This window comes from Cervus elaphus, chromosome X, assembly GCF_910594005.1.
Source record: "Cervus elaphus chromosome X, mCerEla1.1, whole genome shotgun sequence".
Classification (NCBI taxonomy): domain Eukaryota; kingdom Metazoa; phylum Chordata; class Mammalia; order Artiodactyla; family Cervidae; genus Cervus; species Cervus elaphus.
This window is the reverse complement of record NC_057848.1, coordinates 173597978-173622613: the sequence shown is the minus strand read 5'-3', so window position 1 is coordinate 173622613 and position 24636 is coordinate 173597978. Positions and strand designations below refer to the sequence as shown.

Below are 24636 nucleotides of genomic sequence, written 5' to 3'. Positions count from 1 at the left end.
AAGGGCTTCCCTGGTGGCTCAGTCCGTAAAGAATCCGCCTGCGATGCAGGAGACCCAGGTTCGATCCCTGGGTCGGGAAGATGCCCTGGAGGAGGACCTGGCAACCCACTCCGGTATTCGTGGACTGTAGCCCGCCAGGCCCATGGGATCACAAGAGTTGGACACAGCTTACTGACCAAACCACCGACTAGACTCTCGAATAGACAGGGCGCAGAGTGAGCCTCACTGAGTCATAACCTGCCTGATGTCATCACCTCCCCATGTGTGTGTGTGTGTGTGTGTGTGTGCGTACATTTCTAATCAACAGAACCCGGCCGAGGTGAAGCACCGTCACTGCTGAGATTATGGTGCATGACATAAAATTCTGTCTCAGCAGGCTGGAGATCAGGATTCTGCTAAAAGCCATTTTGCGATCTGCCGCTGAAGGGGGCCACACAGGGAGGTATCTCCAGCACCTTCCAGGAGCTCGGAGTGGACCCCAGCCACGCGTCATCAAGGCGACAGGACCACAGCCCCACCCCTGCAAGGAAACGGATCCTGCCAACAGTTGCGATGAGTTGACAGCAGACTTCTCCCACAGCCGAGCCCCCGGCTGAGAAGGCACCCAGCCAATGCCTTGACTTCAAGTATGAGAGATGCTAGGCAGACAGTGCAATGAAGCTCTACCCAAGCTCCTGACCCAAAGAAACAGTGGGATGACAGGCAGGTGCTCATGAACAGGATGTTAGATTTCTAATTAAAAAAAAAAAAAAAAAAACGCAACAGGCAACAAAAGTGTATAGCACAGGAAACTGTAGTCAATATCTTGTAATAACCTATGATGGACAATAATATGAAAAATAATGTATGTGTACATGTATAACTGAATCAGTTGGGAACCTGAAACACTGTAAGTCAACTATACTTCAATTTAATGTATGGAGGGCTTGGGGGGAGGGCCAGCCCCACTGTGTTCGTCTGGAACAGCTCGGAAGTTCCGATCGGCCCTGGTTCCATCTGGAGCAGAGCTGAAGCAAGGTTTCCCTCTGAGACCACTCGGGCACGTCTCTGCTTCCCTGCCCACTTCCCTGCTGCTCTGGTTTCCCATGGTGGACAGGCCCAACTCACATCCTCGAGGTCCTTGTGGACTTTCTCACTCCCCTTACATTGAGTGGCCACCGTGTGGTCAGGCTCTCTGCAGGCTCACAGCAGGGCCCCTGGTCTGCCCTGGAGAATTGCTCTTGTTCAGTTGCTAAGTCACATCTGACTCTTTGGAACCCCATGGACTGCAGCACGCCAAGCCTCCCTGTCCTTCAGCATCTCCCCGAGTTGTCTCAAACACATGTCCGTCGAGTCGGTGATGCCATCCAACCATCTCATCCTCTGTCATCCCCTTCTCTTCCCGCCTTTAATCTTTCCCAGCATCGGAAAGATGCTGTGAGTCAGCTCTTCACATCAGGTGGCCAAAGTACTAGAGCTTCAGCCTCAGTCCTTCCAACGAATCTTCACGGCTGATTTCTTTTGGGATGGACTGGTTGGATCTCCTTGCAGTCCAAGGGACTCTCAAGTCTTCTCCCTGCCCTGGAGGATATGGTGCTGCAAAGCAGCACCCTCTTTCTTTGGCACAAGCGGTGAGTTTAGACAGCAGTTGCCCGGGACAGGAGTGCTCTGTTATCTAACTGAGAGCATGGGGAAAGGAAGGTGCCTTCTACACAGGAAAATGTGGGCCAGTCTCAACCCGGGGGTGTGGGCAGCCCAGAGGAAGATCAAATGGTCTGAGAACCCCGCCACCCAGAAAACGTGAGTGAAGGGAACTGAAGGGCAAGTCGTTCAGTCGTGTCCAACTCTTTGCAACCCCATGGACTGTCCATGGAGTTCTTTAGGCCACAATACTGGAGACAGTAGCCTTTCCCTTCTCCAGGGGATCTTCCCAACCCAGGGGATCTTTCCAACCCAGGGATCGAACCCAGGTCTCCCGCATTGCAGGCAGATTCTTTACCAGCTGAGCCATCAGGGAAGCCCATAAAACTCAAGGCTCTTTCCAAAAGGCACGAGAATTTCAACCTCATGTCGAAAGCCACTCAGAGAAGGGTCATCATGTGAGGTGGGGAGGCTGCCAACGGCTTGTAATTTTTTTTTTAATTTATAGTAAAAAAAATAATAATAATAATTTTCCTGCCTAATTAATAATGGAAGCAGTGAGTGGCTAGGCCTTAAGTGCACGCAAAGTCACTTCAGTCGTGTCCGACTCTCTGTGACCACATGGGTTGTAGCCTGCCAGGCTCCTCTGTCCATGGGATTCTCTCCAGGTTAAGAACACTGGAGTGGGCTGCCATTCCCTTCTCCAGGGGATCTTCCCGACCCAGGGATCAAACCCACGTATCTTAGGTCTCTTGCATTAGCAGGCGGGGTTCTTGACCAGTACCGCCACCTGGGTTTTTAGAAGTCTGAACAATTTTGTTGGCTGTGAATTGACACACACACAGACAGGCACACTCACCGCAGAAGCAGAGTGAGCCTCCCGGCCCCAGAAGGACGCGATGCCCTCCCTGAATGCCCAGGACCTCCCCGGCCCACAGCTCGGCCTGTGGCCGCATGCACGCCCCTTACCTCGCAGAAGCTCTGGCATTGCTGCTTCCGCAGGTCCCAGGACAGCTTGCAGGGCTCCAGGCACTGGGAGAGAGAAGGGTGAAGACCGATCAGTGGACACAGGTGATGAACAAGGCCCCAGAGGAAAGGCACCCCACCTGTGCACGCCCCGGACTCGTCAGTGCCAGCGTTTCCGAGCGACGCTGGGAGATCCAGCTGAAGCTCACCCCATCTTAAATGTGCATCCTGGGAAGCTGATGGGAATCCCCTGGTAGCTCAGATGGTAAAGCTTCTGCCTGGAATGCGGGAGACCGAGTTTGATCCCTGGGTCGGGAAGACCCCTTGGAGAAGGAAATGGCAACCCACTCCAGTATTCTTGCCTGGAGAATCCCACGGATGGAGGAGCCTGGTGGGCTACAGTCCACGGGCTTGCAAAAAGTCGGACATGTCTGAGCGACTTCCCTTCACTAGGAACCTGAGCATCGTATAGAGCTGGGAAGAAAGAGGGTTGTGTCCACACGGTCGGCAGGTAAGCTGCCCCGTCTGAGGTGACAGGCAAGAAAAATAGTGACAGCCACCGTCAGGCACAGCAGCGTGGATATTTACTTTTAGTGAATCAAATTGATTTTCCAAAGGGGGTTGTTAACAGGTGAATTTTTTTTCCTCGTGAACTTTACCAGTAGCTGGCTTTTCAGTGGACAACACCGGGCTATTTTCTGAAGGCGCTTCTGTAAATGACTGAAGCATTGCATTAAGTCTGTGCATGTATACATCTGGGCTTCCCTGATGGCTCAGCTGGTAAAGAATCCGCCTGCAATGCAGGAGACCCGGGTTTGATATGTGTGTGTGTCTGTGTGTGTGCATGCTTAGTCGCTCAGCCGTGTCTGACTCTTTGCAACGCCATGGACTGCAGCCCGCCAGGCTCCTCTGTCCATGGGATTCTCCAGGCAAGGATGCTGGGGTGGATAGCTGTTCCCTTTTCCAGGGGATCTTCCTGACCCAGGGATTGAACCCAGGTCGCCCACATTGCAGGTGGATTCTTTACCATCTGGGCCAGCAGGGAAGCCCATGAACACTGGAATGGGTAGCCTATCCCTTTTCCAGGGGATCGTTCTCAACCAGGAATCGAACTGGGGTTTCCTGCATTGTACGTGGATTCTTTACCAGCTAAGCTACCAGGGAAGCCCGTACATATATATGTGTGTGTGTGTGTGTGTGTGTGTGTGTGTATAAATATCACACACATTATTGTTAATTTATGTCTTTATCTCAGTGATCCCAGCAGCACTGAGGATTACCCAGGTTAATTACTCTATTAAAATATATTGAATCAATCTGAATATGAGATTCTGCCATGAGAGTTTCAGAATCAAGTGTGGATATATACATATGTATGTATATATACATATATGATATACATAATTTACTATTCCCATAATTTACTGGGAAAGATTGAAGGCAGCAGGAGAAAGGGCCGACAGAGGATGAGATGGTTGGACGGCATCATCGACTCAATGGACATGAGTTTGAGTAAACTCTGGGCGTTGGTGATGGACAGGGAGGCCTGGCGTGCTGCAGTCCATGGGCTTGCAAAGAGTTGGACACGACTGAGCGACTCAACTGAACAATTAAATGTGATTTATACACACGATTTAATAAATCAAAGATAATAGCCAGGATCCACTGTTCAGCAACAATTTTAATAAGAAATAATAACATCATGGAATAAACAAGGTATATATACATGTAAATGCAGTTGTTATACATGTTTAGTACTGCTTATATAACACACAAAATATACACTACCTATATATCAAAATTAAGAAGAGATAATAGTCAGGCCCCATGATTGAAATGAAAATGATACTTTCATATGAGTGGATATTTGATTCTCAAAATATATTTTTATACAACATTTAATTATTAACTTATCCATTATTAAACATTCATTATGTCTGGTTAAATGCCACTTATCTAAATATTGGCACGCTCATGGCTCCCATAAACTCATGATTATTTCAGAGCTTTCATATATTCAAAACTGCCTATATGAAAACTAACTACTGACTATCAACTGACAGTCTGTCATAGGACTGCTCTCAACGTGTGATCAGTGACCAGTAATATAAGCATCACCTTTCAGGTTATCAGAAATGCAAGCCAACGGCCAGCCCCTACACCAACAGAGTCACATCTCTGGGATCAAAACCCAAGATCCTCTTTCAGCAATTTCGCCTAGAAATCTCGGTGCTAACACTGATCTTTAAGAAGAACTACGTTAGTGTGGTAAACATTTTCCAATACATGTATCCAATCTCACACTATATACCCTAAACTTACACAATGTTATATATGTCAATTATATCTCAATAAACCTGGGGGAAACAATGCTATAGGATTTGATGACAAGTTTCTTTCTTGTTCCATGTAGACTTCAAGGGGCAGGCTATTTCTTCCGAGAATATTCTAGATTTTATATTCTTCAATACTGAATATAAAAGATTCATTCTTGGTGACTTAATGAAAAAAAATGTTGAGCTCATCAATGCTTTTCCAAGATCTGTACAAGCTTGTCCCAAGTTTATTAGTGTTCACCTCTCCCAAGTACCTTCCGAAACAAATGTATAGATTTTCGTCAATATAGCAATTCTAAAAGAATACCATTTTCTAACAGTAATGAAGTAATTTAAAAATGTAAATGAAACAGCTTAAACACTTGTCCACCTTACATATTTTATAAGCTCCCTAAAGAGTTAATTTGTTTGCTAAATGTAAGTTCAACACCTTACCCTCTAAGCTGATTTCATTCTTTTCAGTACTGTGGCTCCTAGCCAAAAAAGTTGGTGCTCAGCCATTTAATAAATATGTTTAGCCCAACTCCTTCTCAAGACTGCTCAAAATGAATCAATGGCACTCTTTAAAAATAACCTGCAATTTTTTTTTTTCATCTGAAAAAAGCGTCGTATGGTGGAGAAGCACCATTCCACAAGACCTGGGGATTTCTCCCAGACAGAGGCTCAGCTACTGACAAGTTAAGTCTCCATCATTTCATTCGGGAAACATCCAACAAGCATTCATTCCATATAAAAACTGCTCAATGCAATGTGGCTAAAAATATCTCAAAATAATTGTGTGAATCTTTCTGTCATTGCTGAACATGTAAATTAGGAAAACAAGGTATTGTATGTACACACTTGCATTTTCACAACTATAGACACCAGTGTATTAAAAAGTCAGTCCTCTGTGATGTCCATAGTACCAAATAACCATAATGCTGACAACTTGTGGGAAAAATACCTTCTAGAACACAGACATTATTTACAAAAAGAGGCATGTATCTGAAACACTAATGGCAGAGATACATGTGTGTGTGTGTGAGTCACTCAGTCGTGTCCGACTCTTTGCGACCCCATGGACTGTAGCCCACCAGGTGTCTTTGTCCGTGGGATTATCCAGGCAAGAATACTGCAGTGGGTTGCCATTTCCTTCTCCAAAAAGGCTGGTGAAAGTGTGTAAAATCAAGAAACTACATTTATCTTCTTGTTAATCCACAATCTCCATCTGTCAAATCTAGCATCAGTGTATGCAACTTAAAGTTCTATTTTAATTGCACACTTGCTTCTTTTCCAGTCACCACTAATCAGAAGCATTTAAATAAACACATCAAAATATTATTAATGACAGGCAACATTTTCTTTTAGTAATCTTCCCTGTAGATGGTAAACAATCTGCCTGCAATGCAGGAGACCCAGGTTTGATCCCTGTGTCAGGAAGATCGCCTGGAGAAGGGAATGGCAACCCATTCCAGTATTCTTGCCTGGAGAATCCCATGGACAGAGGAGCCTAGCGGGCTACAGCATCGCAAAGAGTCAGACATGACTGAGCCACTAACACTATTGCTACTGTGAAAATTACAAGAACAACCTAGATGTAAACATTTGAGGAAACCTTTGCAGGATGAGTTTGCCAAAGCTCTATTTCTTTATGATGCTACTGGCCAGGTAAAATGATTTCAACAAAAGCCAAAGATTAAAAAAAAAGACAGCCATTTCTCTCACACCTCCAACAAGAATAGAACACTTCCTATTTCTCCAAGCAATAAAATTTGCCAAAAAAAAAGGTAGCCCCCAAAACTCTCTTCCACATGTGAAAGGAATTGTTCAGTCAATAAATTGTGTCCAACTCTTTGCGACCCCATGGACTGCAGCACGCAGTGAAGGGAATAGGAGAGAAATAACACTACAAACAGACAACTCCAACTTTAATTGCCATGATCACATACTGCCTCAAGCTATAAATCAATCAGTAAATAACAGCAATCAAAATGAATGTTCTAACAAGTGTTTCAGGCTTTCAAGTTTTAGGATGATCAACAGTTTTGAAATCACTTTCTCCTAGGCTACTGATTTAAACCCAATGAAAAAAAAACTTCAAATTTCAAAGAAACCAACAAACAAAAAAGCTGAATGAGCTAATCACATTGATCGTCATTTAGAATGGAGCTATCAGTTTCTTTTTTTACTTAATCTAGAAAGATACCCAGTAGTCATGTATGGATGTAAGAGTTGGACTATAAAAAAGCTGAGCACTGAAGAATTGATGCTTTTGAACTGTGGTGTTGCTGAAGACTCGAGAGTCCCTTGGACTGCAAGGAGATCCAACCAGTCCATCCTAAAGGAGGTCAGTCCCGAATATTCATTGGAAGGACTGATGCTGAAGCTGAAACTCCAGTACTTTGGCCACCTGATGCGAAGAGCTGACTCATTGGAAAAGACCCTGATGCTGGGAAAGATTGAAGGCAGAAGGAAAGGGGATGACAGAGGATGAGATGGTTGGATGGCATCACGCAATGGACATGAATTTGAGCAAGCTCTGGGATTTTGTGATGGGCAGGGAGGCCTGGCACGCTGCAGTCCATGGGGTCACAAAGAATTGGACATGACTGAGCCACTGAACAACAATAATAGCACCAAAGTGTACAATAAATGAAGGAAGAAGAACATCCCATGAGAGGCCAGAGAAGTGGTGTGTTGTTCCATATGCAATAAATGGAGAAGGTTTCACAGAATGAAGGGCACGTGAATCAGCTTAGAAGGATGAGGACGATCTGATCCCTGGTAAACAGGTTTGGGGCCTGAACAGGACTGTAAATACATGGAGTACGAAAGCTAAAAAAGAGAAGATGCCATAAAATACACGGCTAGGAAGATGGCCCTTGGAATTCAACAAGGGCCACTGACATTCTTATTGGGTTGGCCAAAAATTTTGTCAGGGTTTTCTGTGAGATGTTATGGAAAAACCTACAGGAACTTTTTGGCCAACCCTGTAGAGCAGAGTTGCTTGCCCCAGTTCGTACTTAAAATGACTCGAGTGTTAGAATGGGAGGTGGATGATGGAGGTGAGACACAAAGGAAACGACACCAGAGCAAAAATTATTATAGAGTCTCCCAAATATCCTCCATACAACTTGTAGTGTTGACATGCCGTTTGGATAGCAGACGACAGCGAGTGAAAGGCAGAGAAAAAAATCAACCTGTGAACGGCAAAGTAGGAGAAGTGAGAATGGGACGGGCACCCACGTTGCTAATCCCCACCAGAAAGGAGCTGAGGGTGTCAATAAGGCGGAGGGTGCAGAAGGCGGATACACCGGGAAAGGGCTGGAAGTCCACATTTAACGCGGTGAGTCTGAGGTGTTGAGTACATATACAGGGTTGCCCACTGAACTGCACAATCGTGGATCCGCAGTTCTGCAGAAGGGTTACAGCGAGTGAGCCACATTCCCGATGTATCTTTTCTCTTTCTTTCTACATCACTCGTTCATTTTTTTTTTCATAAACGTACGCTGCATTCCATTACCACCGTGTCATGTGAAGTGATGGTTCTGCTTAATTTATAAACTATACACACACACACACACCCTATCTTCAAGTTCTTCACAGGCTAGAAAGGTATACATATATCCCCTCTGTTTTGGATTTCCTTCCCATTGAAGTCACCACAGGCCACTGTGTAGAACTCCCTGACCTACAGAGTAGGTTCTTATTAGTTATCTATTTTTTACACAGTAATATGTATATCTCAGGCTCAATCTCCCAATCCACCCCATTCCCTTTTCCCCCCCTTGGGTATCCATAACATCTAGGTCTCTATTTCTGCTTTGCAAATAAGTCCATCTGTATCCTTTTTTTTCTAGATTCCACATATAAGCAACAGTACTCAATATTTATTTTTCTCTGTCTTCCTTCACTCTGTATGACAGTCTCTAGGTCCAGCCACATCTCTGCAAATGGCAGGATTTCGTTCCTTTTCGTGGCTGAGGAGTATTCCGCTGTGTATATGTACCACTTCTTCTTTATCCATTACTCTGTCTGTGGACATTTAGGTTGCCACATTCATGTCTTGGTTATTGTCAATAGTGCTGCTATGAAAATTGGGGTCCATGTATATTTTTGAATTATGGTTTTCTCCAGATATATGCCCAAGAGTCAGGTCATATGTAGTTCTATGCTTAGTTGTTTAAGGAATCTCCATATGGCTTTCTATAGTGGTTGCACCAGTGTTCATTCCCACCAACAGTTTAAGGGGGTTCCCTTTTCTCCACACCCTCCCCAGCATTTACTGTTTACAGATTTTTTGATGATGGCTATTCTGACTGGTGTGAGGTCAGAATATAGTTATATATTCATTGTAGCTTTGATTTGCATTTCTCTAATAATGAGTTACCTGAGCATCTTTTCATCTGTTTGTCCCCTCTTTTTGTATTAGTGCTTGGGGGAGACTGACACAGGAGCAGACATGAAAAAGAAGAGACTAGAACATATTCAGTTCAGTTCAGTCCAGTCGCCCAGTTGTGTCCGACTCTTTGCAACCCCGTGAATCGCAGCACGCCGGCCTCCCTGTCCATCACCAACTCCTGGAGTTTACTCAAACTCATGCCCATCGAGCCGGTGATGCCATCCAGCCATCTCATCCTCTGTCGTCCCCTTCTCCTCCTGCCCCCAATCCCTCCCAGCATCAGGGTCTTTTCCAATGAGTCAACTCTTTGCATGAGGTGGCCAAAGTATTGGAGTTTCAGCTTCAGCATCAGTCCTTCCAATGAATATTCAGGACTGATTTCCTTTAGGATGGACTGGTTGGATCTCCTTGCTGTCCAAGGAACTCGCAAGAGTTTTCTCCAACAACACAGTTCAGAAGCATCAATTCTTTGGTGCTCAGGTTTCTTCACAGTCCAACTCTCACATCCATACATGACTACTGGAAAAACCATAGCCTTGACTGGATGGACCTTTGTTGACAAAGTAATGTCTCTGCTTTTTAATATGCTGTCTAGGTTGGTTGTAAATTTCCTTCCAACATATTAGGAGGCAAAGAGAAAGGACCCAATGGAGGCAGTCTGACTGCAGGGCTAGGAGAAACAGAAAATACGTATCAGAGAATGCTCCAGGAGTTACCACATGGAAACACAGAATTTTGGAAAGGCAAGTATCTCCGGCAGCATCGAAACCAACCCTGCAACTTGCAGATTTGGGAACCAAAACCTGTTTACAGGAGCAATGGCTGGGTAGCGGGATTCATGTCCACGGCTCCATCTGTGATTGGACACAAACCATTCAATTCACGGCTGAGCTGAGAGGATGTGAGAATCCAGATGCAGAGACACACGATGATGATCATGAGAAGCACCCTGTGTCCACAGCTTTCCGATATGGTGGGAAAGCACTGACGGCCAGATGTGTGTGCCCTCTAGGTGCAACTCCTGTGACTAAGAGGTCATGAGTCGAAAGGTAACACAAACTGAAGGACCCAGAAATGGATGATTCCAGCCAGGTCTGAGCTTTCTAATACGCACTGTGGCCCGCCAGGTTCATCTTGTCCATAGAATTCTCCATGCGAGCAGCCTGGAGTGGGTTGCCATTTCCTCCTCCAGGTGATCTTCCCGACCCAGGGATCGAACCCGTGTCTCCTGCATTGCAGGTGGATTCTTTACCATCTGAGGCACCACGGAACCCCCCTCCCACCCTAACCAAAGAGTAATACTTGCCTCAGAAGATTCTTTCTAAAAAAAAATTTGTACAGACACCATTTTTAAATGCCCACACGGTGGTAGGTATTCAGCAAATCTGACTCTCTGCCATCTCTCAAAGACCAGTAAGGAGAATTTATTTTTGTTCTCTCAGATTTCCCTGATAACTGTTTTTTTTTTTTTTTAATTAAAGAAAAGAAAATTTGTCTTAATTTCAGTCTCTCAGGCATGTTTCAATAATTGTTTCAAAACTGCCAGTTGTTTCAAAAGTTGCCAACCGCCAACTGCTGAATTCTCAGCCTGAATTCCAACGGCTGTGATTGGGTTGGATGGCAGGTTCTTGGGTGTGGCTGGAAGCTAGAATCAGAAGGAAAATCCTGAGACCAGAGCACCGTACCATTTATAGGATATATGGAATGCGCTCATACACAAACCTTTCTGTTGAATATGAAAAAGTTGAATAGTGATATATGTTTCATTTTGCCTGCATGTAAAAAACAAATTTGGAGTTTCACACACACACACACAAATCCACTTTTCATTTCACACAGGTATATACTCAAAAATCAGATGATAATGCTCTCAACAAAAGTTTCCAAAGATCTTTTTTGTTTTCTGAATTAAGGGCAACAAGTTTCCTTGGAAAACTGTGGATCTGTTTTGTTGTTTTTTTTTTTTTCTCCCAGTGGAAATCATCTCCCCCCACCCAATACATTTCCTAAAATATGTGTACTGTGCTGGCTTTAGAAGTATTCATGGACTCTCTCCAGCTCTAAATTGGTAGAGAAATTGTTGCAATCCTGTGTGTCGAAAAGCGTACTGTGTCTTGCCAAAATAATGAAATCTTTTGGCGGTCGGCCCATGGACGCACAGCTGCATGACCATCAGAGCCTAAACCCGAGAAGATCAGCAAACTAGCCTGGCTCTGCCGTGTCACGCCACCTCCCGCGTCTCACATCAGAGAAAGTCAGCTTTCTCTGAAACGCTCAGAGGAGAGCCACTTTCCCACCGTGATGAGTGTTGAGAAAACTGGGTCTCACATTATCACAGCTACTGATCCCAATAAAGGGGATTCTAACCATCAAGAGCTCTCTTAGTTGCAATGAAAATCGAAACCAACAAAAAATTAAAATGGAAAAAAAAAAAAGTGAATCAAGGTAGCTATTATCAGAAAACCACCCTCTCACTGTCTTTTTTTCCTCAGGTCAACTGTGCCATTAGGCATATCATCAAGTCTCTTCAAATAGATCCGTCAGGGGAATTGTTTATTGAAGATCAAGTATATTTCCTTAGCATCCAGATTCTCCACTGCTCCTTTGCTATGGCATTTTTGGGCACAGTACTGAAATTCCCAGTAACAGCCCATGGTTACTTCTCAGGTTAAAAAGATACTATGTATACTTGGAACTTGGGCTTCCCTGATAGCTCAGTTTGTAAAGAATCCGCCTGCAATGCAGGAGAGCCCGGTTCAACTCCTGGGTCAGGAAGATCCCCTGGAGAAGGGATAGGCTACCCACTCCAGTCTTCTTGGGCTTCCCTTGTGGCTCAGCTGGGAAAGAATCTGCCCGCAATGTGGGAGACCTGGGTTCGATCCCTGGGTTGGGAAGATCCCCTGGAGAAGGGAAAGGCTACCCACTCCAGTATTCTGGCCTGGAGAATTCCATGGACTTTATAGTCCATGGGGTTGCAAAGAGTAGGACGCGACTGAGCGACTTTCACTTTTTATACTTGTAAGTTACATAAGATTGTACATCAGCCATACTCTAATTAAAAGTATTGAATATGCTAAAAAAAAAGTATTAATAATGAAGAGAAAGTGACACCTTTACAGTGGAAGAAATCTGGAGATAACACTTTAACTAAATGAGGAAACGTCTCCAGGGGAAATCCACGTGGCATGCCCCTGACGTGACGCACTGGTAAAAACACAGCTTCACCACCACCCAGGCAGCATCCTGAATCTTGATAGAATGACCAGGAAAAATCTGACAAAGCCAGAATGAGGTGCCTTCTACAAAGACAAAAGCCTCTAGTTGTAAAACATACCAATGTTGTGAGATGCAAAGAAAGGCTGAGGACCACTTCCTGATGAAAGGAGACTGGAGACACGGGACAGTGAATACAAGGAGCGCTGGATGGGCCAGACCCTGAGCCAGAGAAAACAACGCTGGACAGGGCATTATCGGCACAAGTAGTGAAATCTAACAGCAGACCAAATATGAGACTATAGGGCTACACCCACGTGAAAGCCTCTGAATGTGATCATTCCACAGCCGTTACGTAAGAGATACATGCTAAAACACTGAAGGGTAAAAAGTCGTCATGTCTGCTACTTGTGTAAGAGATACATGCTAAAACATTGAAGGCTAAAAAGTCCTGACATCTGCAACTTAGTTTTAAATGGATGGAAAAATGAACAACTCTAAGTATATACATACACCTATATCTATATATAACTATCTAGAGAGAACGTGATAAAGCAAATAAAAGTTAATATCTGGTACAACTTACGTAAGAGATACAAGCTAAAAACACTGAAGGATAAAAAGTCATGGCATCTGCAACTTACATAAGAGATACATGCTAAAACATTGAAGGGTAAAAAGTCACGGCATCTGCAACTTACGTAAGAGATACATCCTAAAACATTTAAGGCTAAAAAGTTGTGATGTCTGCAACTTAGTTTTAAATGGATGGAGAGATGAACAACTCTTACTATACACATACACCTAAATCTATATCTATCTATCCAGAGAGAACGTGATAAAGCAAATAAAAGCTAATATCTGGTACATCTAGATTACGGTCAGAAGCTAGAAACCAGGGACCAAATCTGATTTAGAAACCATTTTCATAAGTAAAATTTATTAGGACACAGCCACACCCACTCACTAATGTATTAGTCTGTGGTTGCGTCTGTGCTACACAATAGCTGGGCTGAATAGTTGCAACAGTTTGTATGGCTAAAGAAAATGAAAGTTGCTCAGTCGTGTCCTATTCTTTGCGACCCCATGGACTGTACAGTCTGTGGAATTCTTCAGGCCAAAATACTGGAGTGGGTATAGCCTTTCCCTTCTCCAGGGGATCTTCCGAACCCAGGTCTTCCGCTTTGCAGGCGGATTCTTTACCAGCTGAGCCACAAAGTAAGCTCTTTTATGGCCAAGAAAGGCAAAAATATTTACTAGTCTTTGTCAACACTGTCACTGTACCCCGATTCAGAAGAAATGTATATGGAAGTACTATTCTCAGAAGTTTTCTGAAGTGTTCTAAATTGAGTTAACAATGAACACATGAAAACAAGGTCTTATGATAGCCACAGGGAAGTATATTCAATATCCTGTGATAAACCATCATGGAAAAGAAATTTTAAAGAATGTGTATATGTGGATAACTGAGTCATTTTTCCGTACAGTGGACACTAAGACAACATTGTAAACTAACTGTAGTCTAGTTTTTTAAAAAAGTGAATACATCAAGGACTCTTAAAACGACTCAGGATCACAAACCTTGCCTGATATGCTGCAGTCCACGGGCTCACAAAAAGTCGGACAGGACTGAGCGACTAAATAACCACAGATTTCCTTTAGCAGGCATCACTGAAATCTAGTACAGACGTGGATTTGTTGGCAGAAGGTGATTTAAAAAATAGTAAAGGGGTGATGGGAATTTGCTGCATGCCTCAGGAAACTCAAACTGGGGCTCTGTAACCACAGAGAGGGGTGGGATGGGGAGGGAGGTGGGAGGGGGGGTTTCAAGAAGGAGGGGACACGGGTATAAGTATGGCTGATTCCTGCTGATGTTTGGCAGAAACCAAAAAAAAAAAAAAAAACCCACAACGGGGGAAAGCAATTATCCTTCAGTTATAAATAAATGTAATTAAAAAAAATCAAGATAGCAAAGTGGCTATTCACAAGTTGTGGGAAGCCACGGAGAGTCAAAGACGGAGGCTTGGGACCCGAAACCTCATGCTGACTGTAGGACGGGTCTTCCCACACAGTGGTTCACAAGAACCTTCCAGGCTCTGCAAAGGTGTATAGAAAGGTTCTGCAAACAACTCTTTTTTTAAAATCTTTTTATTTGTATTGGGGTATAGCCAATTATACAGCCAATTGTAGCAATGCCAAAGAATGTGCACGCTACCGCACAATTGCACTCATCTCACACGCTAGCAAAGTAGTGCTCAAAATTCTCCAAGCCAGGCTTCAGCAATACGTGAACCGTGAACTTCCAGATGCTCAAGCTGGATTTAGAAAAGGCAGAGGAACCAGAGATCACATTGCCAACATCCGTTGGATCATTGAAAAAGCGAGAGAGTTCCAGAAAAACATCTACTTCTGCTTTATGGACTATGCCAAAGCCTTTGAGCGTGTTGATCACAACAAACTGTGGAAAATTCTGAAAGATATGGGAATACCAGACCACCTGACCTGCCTCCTGAGAAACCTGTATGCAGGTCAGGAAGCAACAGTTAGAACTGGACATGGAACAACAGACTGGTTCCAAATAGGAAAAGGAGTAGGTCAAGGCTGTATATTGTCACCCTGCTTATTTAACTTATATGCAGAGTACATCATGAGAAAAGCTGGGCTGGATGAAGCACAAGCTGGAATCAAGGTTGCTGGGAGAAATATCAATAACTTCAGATACGCAGATGACACCACACTTAAGGCAAAAAGTGAAGAAGAACTAAAGAGCCTCTTGATGAAAGTGAAAAAGTTGGCTTAAAACTCAACATTCAGAAAACTAAGATCATGGTATCTGGTCCCATCACTTCATGGCAAATAGATGGGGAAACAACGGAAACAGTGACAGAGTTTATTTTCTTGGGCCCCAAAATCACTGCAGATGGTGACTGCAGCCATGAAATTAAAAGACGTTTACTCCTTGGAAAAAAAAGTTACGAGTAACCTAGACAGCATATTAAAAAGCAGAGACATTACTTTGCCAACAAAGGTCTGTCTAGTCAAAGCTATGGTTTTTCCAGTAGTCATGTATGGATGTGAGAGTTGGATTATAAAGAAAGCTGATCACCGAAGAATGGATGCTTTTGAACTGTGGTGTTGGAGAAGACTCTTGAGAGTCCCTTGGACTGCAAGGAGATCCAACCAGTCCATCCTAAAAGAAATCAGTACTGAATATTCTTTGGAAGGATTGAAGCTGAAGCTGAAACTCCAATCCTTTGGCCACCTGATGTGAAGAACTGACTCATTTGAAAAGACCCTGATGCTGGGAAAGATTGAATGCAGAAGGAGAAGGGGACGACAGAGGATGAAGTGGCTGGATGGCATCGCCGACTCAATCGACATGAGTTTGGGTAAACTCCGGGTGTTGGTGATGGACAGGGAGGCCTGGCATGCTGCGGTTCATGGGGTCAGACATGATTGGGCAACCGAACTGAACTGAACTTATAGTCAATTAACAATGTCGTGATGGTTTCAGTGGGACAGCAAAGGGACTCAGCAATACATATACATGTATCCATTCTCCCCCAAACCCCCCTCCCATCCAGGCTGCCACATGACATTGAGCAGAGTTCCCTGTGCTGTCCAGCAGGTCCTTGCTGGTTCTCCATGATAAATACAGCCGTGTGTCCATGTCCATCCCAAACTCCCTGACTATCCTTTCCCCCATCCTTCCCCCTGGTGACCATCAGGTTATTACAGAGTATTGAGCAGAGTTCCCTGTGCTGTCCAGCAGGTCCTTGCTGGTTCTCCATGTTAAATACAGCAGTGTGTCCATGTCCATCCCAAACTCCCTGACTATCCCTTCCCCCATCCTTCCCCCTGGTGACCATAAGGTTATTACAGAGTATTGAGCAGAGTTCCCTGTGCTGTCCAGCAGGTCCTTGCTGGTTCTCCATGGTAAATACAGCAGTGTGTCCATGTCCATCCCAGACTCCCTGACTATCCCTTCCCCCATCCTTCCCCCTGGTGACCATAAGGTTATTACAGAGTATTGAGCAGAGTTCCCTGTGCTGTCCAGCAGGTCCTTGCTGGTTCTCCATGATAAATACAGCCGTGTGTCCATGTCCATCCCAGACTCCCTGACTATCCTTTCCCCCATCCTTCCCCCTGGTGACCATAAGGTTATTACAGAGTATTGAGCAGAGTTCCCTGTGCTGTCCAGCAGGTCCTTGCTGGTTCTCCATGTTAAATACAGCAGTGTTCCATGTCCATCCTAAACTCCCTGTCTCTTTCCCCCATCCTTAACTGTCAGACAAACAGGTGTTTTAACAACAGTCTCAGGAACCCTGATGGTGCCAGAGTAGCCCTCTCAACCTGGAGTCCCGGCGTAAATTCACGGTGGGTATGTGATGACCCCAATCACCCCCTTCCCTTGTCTCGGCTTCTAATTATAAACACAGGAAGCAAGTTCACTCGGCCTCGTGGTCCAGTTTGCCTCTGAAAAAGGGCCTCCCTCCTTTGTACTAAAGACACCCTCTAACGACATGAAAGCAAAATGTGTCCCATGGTGAAAACAGGAAAGAAGGATAAGCCACTTGTTTCGCTGTTGCAAACCTCTCGGTGATACATCCTGTGAAACTATCAGCTTTCAGTAGTATTTGCCCAAGCTGCCTTAAATTCATACCTAAATTCTAAAAGCGGCAGAAATCAGCCCTTCCCTGTTACAAGCCCAGTGAGGAAAAACTGATGCTGCTGTCTGGCCAAGACAGGGGCATAAGAGAAGGGTGATTTCATTGATTTTTGAATCCGCCCCATTCTTCGTCCTGATGCCATCAATTCCCCGAGGGCAATGGACTGTAGAGTCGGGTGGCCCCAGCAAACCATGTGCATGAGGAGACAGCCCTTCCTCCGGGAAAATAAAACATGTCTATTTCATCGGTGTGGGCAGAAAAACCAACAACGGCTAGGAAATATGACCTCTATGTCATTTCAAAGCCAGAAAGACACACACACACTCTCACGTGCAAAAAAATATAGTTTTTAATAGTTTGGTTATTGGCATCTCTGTCTCTTGCAGGCTACCAAATCAACCAGTCCTCATTCTCCACGAAGGACCCCCAGGTAATCAAAGTAACTCGGGAAAACCCGTCACCGCCATCCGTCAAGATTTCCCAGGCTGAGAACCGTCTTGTGTTTTCATCATTCATTCAGACTCTCTGCACAACCCGACGGGGATGCCCAGTCACAGCATCCCGAGAGCTTAACCAGCCGCCCCCCTCCCCCCCCCCCCCCCCGCCCCGCTCCGTGGTGAAAAGCCAGAGTGTGTAATCCGCCCAGCACGCTCTTGACAGCTCAGAGGCCAGGTCTGAAAACCCTCCTGACACACCACACACCAAGTGGAGATTAGGGGCCCCCCTGCATTCATGCGATGCTGAGATGCTGAAGCTGGTCCAGCGCTGATCCTTACCTCCAAACATATATATTTCCCTCCCCACCGCCCCACCGCACATTTTCTTAACAATGCACAGTTCCCAGGGAATCACGTCATCGGTGGTGTTGGAGAACCGTGTCAATCGTATTCCCTTGCTGGGTGGCCTGCTGTCGGTCTGCCCTTACGAAACCATGCCTAAGTCAACAGCAGTGAGTGACTCTGCCATGGGTCCCTATGTTCCACCTCACAAAGCGACTTTGGAACTTATATATATGTATATATAATATGTGGTCTGGGTTAAGAAGATTTATATGAGCAACGCCTAGGTGGGATGGACGCTGCGGCTACTTAATTCCAGGCAATTGGATCTATCTGTCTGGGAGGTGAGTGACTGTCACAGCAGGTCTCCAGCAAGGACGGGGGAGCAGAGAGAGTCCTTCCAGTTGCACAAATCATCAGGATCGTCAGCGTTAATCCTTTGCAGAGAAAAGCAGCCTGTTACCACTGACGGCTTTATCTGTATCTTTGCGGTCGGGCTGTCTGACCACGTCCAGCTCCAGGAAGGCATGGCGTGCTCCTGAAAAGACGGGGGAGGTGAGCAAGGTTCGTGAGGACTTCCGTGTTTCCTGTCTCCCGCGCCAGCAGGTCAAGTCAGCCCGGCTTTGTGGACCGAGATGGGCCTCGAGCACATTACGCCATCCCTGAGCAAACCCATTCAAGATGGCCTGATGCAGTAGGTCTGCTCCAACTTGAGTGAGTCATAATATCTGTAACTTTCCAGAAGCTGAAAGACTCAGAGAGGGGGATATACTGCAGTGATGTGTGGGAGACCCTGTTCCTGTAGAACCCATTCTGCCTTTAACCCAAACTCGGAACACGCCGAGTTTCACTTGGGTGTCTCATTTCGCTGTCCTTTTACCCGGAAAAGAGTGATACTGAGCATCTTGTGTCCAGTAGAATTCCACTCTGATAAAATAACAATGAAAGCTACTTCCATCCATCCATGATGACTGGAAAAAACCACGGCTTTGACTATGCACACCTTTGTCAGCAAAGTGATGTCTCTGCTTTTTAATACGCTGTCTAGGTTTGTCATAGCTTTTCTTCCAAGGAGCCAGCGTCTTTTAACTTCGTGGCTGCAGTCACCATCCACAGTGATTTAGGTGCCCAAGAAAATGAAATCTGTTTCCACCTTTTCCCCACCTTTTAACTTTTTCCCAGCTTTTAAAAACCTTGGAGCGTGTTAAAAGTACAAGAGTGCACGTTCAACACCCATTACACACTTCTCCTGGTGGGAAAGGAAATGAAAACTACATTCCCCAGATGACCTTGTCGCAAAGACTCGGAACGTCACTTGGCCGTGCTAGTGAACCCACCGAGGTGACCTCTGAAGGAGGAAGATGCTGTTTCCTTGCCGGCCTGCTCCCCGCCCCCCATCACCATTTCTGCTATGCGGAATGTGTGGACCTGTCCAGGTTTTCTGCTGTCGTCCTCAAGTCTTTGCTGCTCAGCTTCTGGGTATCTGGAGAGTCTCCGTAGGCAAAGACCTCTGGACCTGAGATCGTTGTTCCAGAGAGATCCTTAGAGTGACCAAGAGGGTCAGCTCTGCACTGCTCTTGACTCACCTCTGGAGGTTTAGTGGAGAGCCCAATTCCTTCCGCACTTACATTTTAGAAGCACTTGATTCCCCAGATTAAACTCCTTCCAACGTGTGTACCTGGCGAGGTTTCTTCTCTTAACTGACACCCAAGCCACCAAGATGATAGATGTGCGTTCAAATCTAACCTCGATGCCATCAACAACGCAAACAGAGCCATGGCTTTATAGGTCATACCTGTGAGTGGATAACCACTCTGGTACCTCCCTACCCCCACTGCATACTCTTTGTTGGGCCACATCTGTGTGCCCAACACCCAGAGACATGTCCAACACCCACGGACACACAAGACAGACAGCCTGCTTCGATTGTGTGTGTGATGGCAGAAAAATTAATCAAGTGCAACACTAGGGATCAATACCATGGAAGAAGAGAAGTACAGACAGGGACTACGTAATCCTAGCATAAAGCTGGACAGAACTCTCCGGAGGAACAGATATTCACGCAGCAAACAGAATGCCAAGTGGGAGAAAAATGAGTAGCAGAAGCAAGTGGGATGTTCTTGTCGGATCCGACCTTCAGAAGCATGAAAATAAGGTTGTAAATCTCAGCAGTATGGATCCACCCCCAACAGTTTCTGCTGGTTTGCGACAGGAGAGACATACAGGATTTACAACACACGGGCTTCTCAGAGTAAACTTTAGCTGTTGGGAAATGAGAGCTGGGATCTTAGCCGTCCTTGGAGTAATTGCTGAATGTGTTTCCAGAAGCACAGCAGACATGATGTCAAAGTGTAAAGCGGAGGAAAGAAAATGACTCTGCTATTAAAGAAATTAATGCTCCCTTTATCAGAGACAAATGATCTAGCTTCCGTTTCTCCAAATACCCAGTGCCGTTTACAGAACCAATTCTTTAATCATCTAATAAATACAGCATGCAGAGTGCTGTTCTATGAAACAGGAACGTTATAAAGACGTTATAAAGAGTCCGCACGCTTGAAAATAACGTGTGTTAGGACACTCCTATATTAGAAGAGACATGTGTGGTGTTTGTGACATAGCTGGTATATTAAGACTGCTTCTTCCATTTTAGGGGAGCTTAAAAATGGTCTCATTCACACATGAGAGCATTTCCAAATTTTAGATAAGGTGCTGTTGCTCAGTAAGTCATATCCGATTCTGAGATCCTATGTCCCAAAGCACGCCAGGCTTCCCTGTCCTTCACCATCTCCCAGAGCTTGCTCAAACTCATGTCCATCGAGTCAGTGATGCCATCCACACCATCTGATCCTTTGTCGCCCCCTTCTCCTCCTGCCCTCGATCTTTTAAAGCATCAGGGTCTCTTCCAGTGAGTCGGCTCTCCCCATCCGGTGACCAAAATATTGGAGCTTCAGCATCAGTCCCTCCAATGAATTCAGGACTGATTTCCTTTAGGGTGGACTGGTTGGATCTCCTTGCAGTCCAAGGGGACTCTCAAGAGTCTCCTCCAGCACAATTCAAAAGCCTCAGTTCTTCGGTGCTCAGCCTCCTTTATGGTCCAACTCTCATAGGCGTGTGTGACTGACTACTGGAAAAACCATACCTCCGACCACACAGATAAGGTGTAAAACCCCACAAATCTGAGCTGGCAGCTCAGTATAACTGAGACCACTCAATCTGGCAGGATGTGTGGTTGCAGACACACAAGAGGAAAAGTAAAGGGTGGTTCGTCCACATGCTCTATCATTTTCCGTGCAATTCCTTCAGTTTATTGTCCACCTGTTATCTCCCGAGAGTGACCTAGAATGCTGTGCAAACGCAGAGCGACATTGCAGTGACCTCAGCCAGGACACTGCTGACTGATGGTCAATGGACGCACATCAGGAACGGCCAAACCACTGCTTTATTCCTGAGGGCACGAAGGAAGGCATTTCCACACCCTGAGGAACGCTCTTCTTCTGTGTCTTTTCATATGCTCTCAACATCTCCACGTTGTTGACACGAAACATTAGCAGCCTGCACCCGAGTCGTTAACTTTACCCGAGAAACGTGAGCGACTCAAACATGCGTTTGATTGCAAAGAGCACTCCGGGAGCTGCAGGAAGCCCAGAGTGCTAAGTACTTTTAGACTCAAACAAGACTTGTCTTTTCCACGAAAGGATGAGCTCCTCTCCCTTCTGTTATTATTATTATTTTGGAAATGAAGCTGCTGCTGCTGATTGTCAATGAGACGAAGCCAGGGACCATCCAGAGCGGAGACGTCAGTTTCCTGCTGCAGCCCACCCCCGCCCGAAGCGGCCCAGGGACAAGAGAATGCTCTTGTGCCCCCCGTGATGGGTCCTCAGGAGCTTTGCAGACCACCTAGCAATCCAGGAAGGGGGGTGGGGGGCCCAGCCGCCTTTGTGTGCTGGCCGGTATTCTGTGCGTCCATTCTCCCTTCCTCCCTCCGGGGGCAGCAGCGTCGTTATCGCTGCCCCGCATGGTTAGGCAGCCGGAGGCAAAGGGCTTTTCTCTCCGAATTTCACGGCCTGATAAGATGCTGGGGGCTGTTTCCCCCGGGGACCTGAAAGCCCTCCTTTGTGAGCTGCCGGAGGGTCAGGTTAAGTCCTGCGATTTGGCTGCAGGCATCTGTTTGTCTTCAGCAAGTTCTCCTAAGGGGAGGGAGAGAGGGGAGGCGGGGTAGGGGAGAGGAAGGGAAGCCCTCTCTGAAAGCCATCTTCGGGGTAAGGGATGCAAATTCCCTCCTGCCACTTGGCAGGAATCAGGCACACGTAAATGGGCTGCCCCCCACAAGGAGAGCCCCCCACAAATCAGCTCCATTAGGTGTGAGATGCCCAGTCTTCATCCCGCAGTCTCAGCCCTCTCTTCTAGCTCAAAAATGATAAGTGAAGCAGAACCTTTGCTCAGACTCCTTAATCAGCAAGAACTGCAGAAAATAATATTAGAAACATTGAAGATGCATTTCTTGTTTTTTTGGTTTTTTTTTTTTTTTTTGCATCATTTGCAATAAAATCATACATAGAACTGGGAAATGAATTCTTCTCAACTCAGGAACCCCGTTGGCCTGAAAGAAGAGATATTTGCTATGAAAGGCTAACAAAGAGGCCATTCTATCTGAAGACAGTCTCTATGAGAAGAGCTTTACAGGACGTGGTTAATATTGAATTATTTCTGTAAGTTATAGCTGGGGCTTCCCCACTGGCTCAGCGGTAAAGAATCCGCCTGCCAGTGTGAAGGAGACATAAGAGACGCAGGTTCAATCCCTGGGTGGGGAAGATCCCCTAGAGGACGGCTTGGCAACCCACTCCAAGTATCCTTGCCTGGAGAATCCCATGGACAGAGCAGCCTGGCAGGCCACAGTCCATGGGGTCAGAAAGAGTCAGACACGACTAAAGCATCTGAGCAGGCATGCACGCGTAAGTTGTAGCTACAATTCTTACTGCGGAAAGAAACTAATGGGTAGAGATGGCCCCCTAAGAAGCTAGATGAATATGACCCAAACAAGTAGTTCAAAAACAAGAGTTTTCTAAAGTCATTATAATCAACAGATCGGTGTTTTTCCATTTTAACAGGACTGTACTACTTTCTTTGATGTTAAGGCTATATACTTCAATAGCTCAGCTGATGTGAAGAAAAAATATACACTTTAATATCATGAGAAAATTACCAGAAATAAGTAGGTTAGTCAGACATACAGAATGCCCAAAAAGCAAAGAATTTTACAGGGAAGAAAGCAATAAACAATACATTTTATGAATCTGAAGTGTCATTATATATATATGTATATATATATATTTATATATAATATAGTTTATATATAACATATTATATTATACAATTTGTATAATATATAAACTGTCATGTATAATATAACAATATATAATATATTATATATGTATAATATAATAGATAATATAATAGAATATTTATATATATCACATATATAAAATCATATATAATATAGTATAATATATAATATAATAATAATCAATCATATACAATATATTATAATGCAATATATATTATAATCATATATAATATGAAAGTATGTATAAGAAATCATGTATAATATACTATATAAAATATAATATTATAATAATATAACATAATTTATATATCATATATAATATAATACAATTAATATATCATATATAATACAATATAATATAGTATAACATATTATGTATAATTATATACATATATAATATATGTATATTATAATAATATATATAAAATAATATAATATATTATAACAATATATCATGTAATAATATGATGATGTAATATATAAATATATAATTTTATATCTATATAGATATAGATATAGATATAGATATGAAACCATACACACACACACAACAGAAAAATAAAAGCAATACACTGCCAACTATCTAATTTCCCCTTGGTGAACAAGGGAGTGATCAATAATCTGATGTGTGAGAAGAAGAGAAAAAAGAGTTTTCAAGGAAGTGGTGAGTGAAATAAAAGAATGATCCGTAACACTCACTTTTTTGGTACACTATTATTCCCTAGGATCGTTTCCACCCACTCACTGAGGTGGATGCAATTATTCTACCAGTCTTTTTAAAAGAAAGACAGTATCAGTGGAAAATCAATCTCATTTACAACTGTGCTCCTTCCTTGATTCATTAGAATACTATAAAGTACAAGACCCAAAAATCCAAACACTGAAAAGCAAATAAAACATACCTGCATACACACAGAAATACACACACTAGTTTATAGGAAATCACTGTAGATGTACTAAAGCCCATGAGATATCAGCTCAGATACTAAATGCAGACCCCAGTTAAGCCTGTGTGTTCAAGGGAATGTCACTCTGAAGGAACGTGGGTATGTGCAGGAAGCCTATTCATCTTTTCTCAAAAGAATTAAGCAAATTTCCTCGAAAGTTGATTTAAGGTTAGCGCTTAGTGCTTCAGAAACACATTGACTCTGGGTTTGTTTTGTTATTTTTTTAAATTTAATTTTAGTTTTAATTAATTTATTTTTTATTGAAGGAACTCTTTACAGAATTTTGCTGTCTTCTGTGACACCTCAACATGAATCAGCCATAGGTATACATATATCCCCTCCCTTTTGAAACCCCCTCCCATCTCCCTCCCCATCCCACT

The 24636-nt window shown here is 44.4% G+C and overlaps 1 protein-coding gene across 1 annotated transcript in view; it reads right to left on the bottom strand.

Annotated features, from left to right (window-relative positions):
- ANOS1 (anosmin 1) overlaps positions 1-24636 on the bottom strand; it is a 201038-nt gene that overhangs the window by 84617 nt on the left and 91785 nt on the right. The window contains exon 3 of the mRNA XM_043895522.1: positions 2590-2652. Coding sequence (XP_043751457.1) covers positions 2590-2652 — 63 coding nt within the window. The remainder of the gene's footprint in view (positions 1-2589; positions 2653-24636) is intronic.